At 41.3% G+C, this 5,160-nt stretch overlaps 1 protein-coding gene across 2 annotated transcripts in view; it reads left to right on the top strand.

The window, feature by feature from the left end:
• Nucleotides 1-4,386, top strand: part of naprt (nicotinate phosphoribosyltransferase) — a 16,550-nt gene extending 12,164 nt beyond the window's left edge. Inside the window, exons 8-14 of one of the 2 annotated variants that reach the window (XM_032525383.1) lie at nucleotides 61-198; nucleotides 1,095-1,179; nucleotides 1,269-1,349; nucleotides 1,440-1,542; nucleotides 2,681-2,838; nucleotides 3,173-3,280; nucleotides 3,396-4,386. In XM_032525383.1, the coding sequence (XP_032381274.1) occupies nucleotides 61-198; nucleotides 1,095-1,179; nucleotides 1,269-1,349; nucleotides 1,440-1,542; nucleotides 2,681-2,838; nucleotides 3,173-3,280; nucleotides 3,396-3,482 (760 nt within the window). In that variant the 3' untranslated portion in view covers nucleotides 3,483-4,386. Of the gene's footprint in view, nucleotides 1-57; nucleotides 199-1,094; nucleotides 1,180-1,268; nucleotides 1,350-1,439; nucleotides 1,543-2,680; nucleotides 2,839-3,172; nucleotides 3,281-3,395 lie in introns of both variants that reach the window. The other variant, XM_032525382.1, reaches the window with a different exon arrangement.
• The last annotated feature ends 774 nt before the right edge of the window (nucleotides 4,387-5,160 follow it).

Raw genomic sequence — 5,160 nt, 5'->3', positions numbered from 1 at the left:
TGTGTGTGTGTGTGTGTGTGTGTGTGTGTGTGTGTGTGTGTGTGTGTGTGATTTCAGTAGTGGTCTGCTGAACTTCTGCGCTGTGGCCTTGGCGCTGTGTGAACTGGGCTACAGGCCTGTGGGAGTGCGTCTCGACAGCGGAGACCTCTGCCGGCAGTCGGTTGACGTCCATCGTGTCTTCAGACTCTGCAGCGAGCAGTGAGTGAGCCATGCTGTATGTGTGCATCTTTAAACAAGACTTCTGCAGGTTTCACCGTGTCAAATTGAAGACTTTTTAAGAACTTTTTAAGACCATTTTGAATGAAATGTAAGACCTATATCATGATGTAAAAACTAACTTCAAATGTTCAAAAGCATATACTGTACGTCAGAAAGAATTTCCTGTTTTATGTCTGTGTAACAATCGGAAAGAGACTTGCATCATTAAGACAAAAGCTGATTGCTTACAATAAAGGTTGCATGTTATTCTCATTTGTAGTGGTAATGCAGCAAATTATATTTGTACTAGCGAAAGAAAGAACTACATCAACACAGAATCAAAAGAGAACCCGTTCTAAAGCCTTTCAATGAGCATTAGAGGTAGCGTTATATGGACGTAGGAACATTAAGACCTCTTCATTTAAGACCTAGAACAGAGAGTTTCAATAGGGGGTCCTCAGAGTTACTTTTAGGAGGGGGCCATCAAATTATTTATTTTTTTGAAAGTTTTTCAAAAATTAAAGTGTCCTAACATGAATCCAACATAGTGATAGAAAATATAAATCAGCCTGTTTGTGAAAAAAAACATTGAGGAAATGCTATCTGGCCCACGGTACAGTAGTCACTAAGGCCATCAACAGATACAGTTCATCCTGAGGATCCATTGTGCCACATGTATGTTTTACATTAAAACATGATGAAAATGCCGACCTAGAGCCAATACTTCAGCTAACAGCAACTTTTTGAGACCTCAAATTTGGATTTTGAAATGTTAGACTTTTTAAGACCCTGCGGAAATCCTTTTTAAACCCGACAGTGAGAATAAATCTCTGCCTTCCAAAGGTCAGTGGTACATGTCTGATGGTCTGTTCCTTTCATTCACTTAATTTCTACAGTTTCTCCATCCCGGCCTTTGACTCGTTGATCATCGTTGGGACCAATAACATCACAGAGCAAAGCATGGCGGAGCTCAACAAGAAGGTAGATTGACTGGACGCATGGACGGTTTGCATTGAGCGAGATGTGTCTTTCTTCCTTTTCCCTTGATGTTCTGTGTGTCATTGTTTCAGGAGAATGCGATCGATGTGGTTGGTGTGGGGACACATCTGGTCACCTGCACACAACAACCCTCGCTGGGCTGTGTGTACAAGGTAATGTGTCAAACACAAACAGTCTCTCCAAATGCCCCAAAACTCCCTTCTGCTATCATAGTAACGTTGATGTTTGTATGTGTGCGTTAGCTGGTGGAGGTGAGGGGGAAGCCCAAGATGAAGATCAGTGAGGACCCAGAGAAGAGCACTGTCCCCGGGAGGAAAGCTGTCTACAGGCTAGTTGACGCGGAGGGTGAGAATCTTACTACGGTTACACGTGGCCGGCAATTTTCATAAACGGACATTTCAAGCTCTCCGTTTTCAAAAATAACATTGTGCACAGCTGTCAGTTTTCAGAAGTGTTCATACCTGTGTATCTATGCCGTCAATACCGTCCAGAGCAGGTCAAACCTGTAGGGGCAGTGTAACAAGAAGCTCAAGCCCATGTTAGCCAATTAGAATCCTCAAAACCGCAACAGCAGCAGCAAATCACTTTCTCTCTCTTCTCTTCCTCCTATCCTACTGCCTACACCTCTGTTTGTCTCAGTTTACATACAAACGTGCAAACAAAGATTTCCAAAATCTCCACTCTGGCCTGGAAGTTTTAGAAAGACTCGCTTTCGAATTATTCTCTGTTTGTGTGTAAATAAAGGGCACAAACGAAGGGAAATGTTTTCGTTTTTTAAAATAACCATGTACGTGTAATCATGGCCTCTATCTTCTTCACCCCGATTCCAACATACTGTACTTATTTCTCTCTTATGTTTTCACCATCTTATTTCAGTTTTGGCTGCTTTTTCAGATCAGGGTTTCCCCATGGTACAGTGTGGAATGGAGCCCAACAAGTTCAGGTGCCCTAAAAAAAAGTCACCATTCTGGAAAAAAAAATACCTTTTTGATTTAGGTAACTGGCACCACCCTTATTACTGTGCTTCCACTATTTTTTTCACAAGTGGCTGAGAGTAAAGGTCCTGGACACTTGGAGCAACATTGCCGACTCCTTCAGGTCTGTAGCCTTGTGCTACAGCCCGGACCTCAACTTGCGCCTGTGATTGGTCCTCTGTCTTGTGTCTGTTTGTGTGTGTCTGTTTCTGGATGTCCTGTTTTGTCTCCTTCCCTCCCAGCTTTCCTCTCTGTTTTTTGTTGTCGTTTGTTTTTTGGCTCTGATGTCTGTGTATTGTATGTGGTTGTTTGTATCTGTTGATAGAGTATAAATATATTGAAAAAAAATTTGATCACCAAAAAAAAAAAAAAAAAAGTAAGAAGAGAGAGAGAAGTAAGAATAAAAAGGTTTGGTTTCCTGGTGTATAATGAGCATTTAAACAGCCTCACTAGGCTGCTACTGTGCCTGGAAACATTTGCACAGCTTCCCACCCTCTTGTCCCTTGCAGGCCATCCTTTTCTGGACTTGGTGTGTCTTGCTGCGGAGTCTCCTCCAGAGGCGGGAGGTTCTCTGAACTGTTTCCCTCTGAGCTGTGATGATTCCTGTATCTCAGTCATTCCAGCTCAGGTCGCCTGTCTGCGCCAGGACGTGTTTACCAAAGGACAGGTGAGGACGCCCCGTGGCTGCTCAAAGATTGAAATTAGTAGACCAGTTGCTGTTTCGTTATGCTTGTTGTTGTGTTAGTCTCGCCATTTACTTTTATTTTTTTCAAACGGGACACAAACTCCCGTATCCTGGGTGAAAGTCATGTTTTTTTCTAATACTCCAATAACAGCATTAACATCTATTCTACTGCCCAAAAACCATGAAGAATCATACTTAAACATAACAAGAAAAAGGCAGATGGGTTGTTTTGGGAAGCATTGAGCAGTACGAAACAAGACAGGACTTTAATGTGTAGGAGTTTAATCTTTATAAATGTGTCTCCCCCTCTTTCTAGGTCACACACCCTCTGTGCAGCGCTGCAGAAACTAAAGCAAAGGTCCAGAGCTCCCTCCAGACTCTGCACCCTCGACACAAGAGGCTGCAGGAGCCCGACTCTTACACAGTGAGCTTCACACTCAAACAAACCTCTACTGGCGTCATACAGAAGAAATACAAATATATTTGTTTCACACACTTTCAAACTACACTCTGTTATCTTTGGCCTTCTCTCCCACCAGGTGGCGCTGTCAGAGAAACTCCATAACCTTGTCACAGAGATTCGAAAAGGAAGCTCCAACAACAGGAACTTCCTCTTGGCCAACTAAAGATATTCCAACTGCTCTGTTGTCATCTCCTGTTTTGTTCTTTTTTGGCTTTTTATTGACACTAATCGAAATTTAATTTAGTTAATTTAGCCTATTATTTAAATGTATAAGTGATCTTTTTTCTTTATACAACAGGCTTAAAGTTTTTTGTCCCTACCCCTGATTTTCACCAACTGCGGAACGGCTGCGGATCGGCTCCGCTGCGTGACAACCCCGTGCTCCCCCGTCCTTCAGTACCCACCACGTCCAGATTTGTTGCAGAACGGGTGCGGCTATGACTGACAGCTAAAGTCACATGGACCCACGAGATCTCGTAAATTCACGTATGATTGCGCGATATAACAGGATGTAGTTTCTATAAAGAGAACCACAAAACCTCCGACCCATTTTATTTTGAAAACTAACCGGATGCTTTTTATTTTGTTTCTGTGCTCAACTTCCTGTCCCACACTATCTGCCGTGTACTGAATTACTGCAGAGCTTTCCGCCATCCGGGAAAAATAGAAGGTCTGCATATCTGGTCCGGATTGCCGGAGCTGGGACGGAGTCGGGAGGCAGCCGTTCTGCAGTCAGTGAAAATACACACATTGACCTTAATGGAAACCTAATGACCCCGCCGTTCTGGAGCGGATCCTCAGCTGTTCCGCAGTTGGTGGAAATCAGCGGTGACTCTGTTTCACCCTCTGTCTCAGTTGAAACTGTCAAGGTACTGTATGATAAATAACTTTAAGCCTGTCGTATATGTTCTGCTTCCAAACTATTTAAATTGATGGATAACTTAACTGTGGAGCACAGTCAGATACATTTGTGCTTATATTTATAAGATTTTTAATAGGCTTTTGTTTCCTCTCTTATTGTCTGAGATCCTAATGTAAATAAAAGAGGCCTCAACTGCTAACATTTTTAAACAAAAATGCAACCTGTTAAGTCTCCTAAATTGACAAAAAACAACGACTACAAGACGATTACTAAATCTTAGTCTGTAAAACGTCGTTGTTGAACCACGGAAAGTCAACTCAAGCTCACCTATCGGCTTTTTTAGGAGATTTCAACCAAATCTCACAGGTGGACCCAAACACAACTCCGATGGGACGGTCATGTTGCGCTGCGTTAGCTTGATGTGTAGTCGTTTGCTAACACAACTTCATAATATACAGTGGCTTGCATAAGTTTACACACCCATGCTGAAGTTTAATAACAAAAGAGGAATAAAAAGCATCTTTTGGAAATTGATCTTAATGCCTTAATTTAAAAAAAAAAATAGGAAAATCCAACCTTTTAAGGACACTCATTTTCTTTGTGAATAAATAATGTATTGTAAATAAATAAATGTTCTTCTTTAAAATACAGGGGGCATAAGTATACACACCTCTATGTTAAGTTCCCATAGAGGCAGGCACATTTTTATTTTTAAAGGCCAGTTATTATTTTCAGTTATTGTCCATGATATTTTATGGACAATACATTATTCATTCACAAGAAAATTGGTGTCTTTAAAAGATAGTTTTTCATCAAAAAAAAATTGAATTAAGATCAATTTCTAAAAGATTTTTTTATTCCTCTTTTTAATCAACTTCAGCATGGGTGTGCAAACTTATGCAAGCCACTGTATCAACGCTGTTTATTTGCCCCCTAGTGACCAAAAATTGAATAATTGTAGCTTCATTTTCTGCCAGTA

This window comes from Etheostoma spectabile, chromosome 9, assembly GCF_008692095.1.
Source record: "Etheostoma spectabile isolate EspeVRDwgs_2016 chromosome 9, UIUC_Espe_1.0, whole genome shotgun sequence".
Classification (NCBI taxonomy): Eukaryota; Metazoa; Chordata; class Actinopteri; order Perciformes; family Percidae; genus Etheostoma; species Etheostoma spectabile.
The sequence above is the reverse complement of the archived record's forward strand: the minus strand, read 5'-3'. Positions and strand labels throughout refer to the sequence as shown.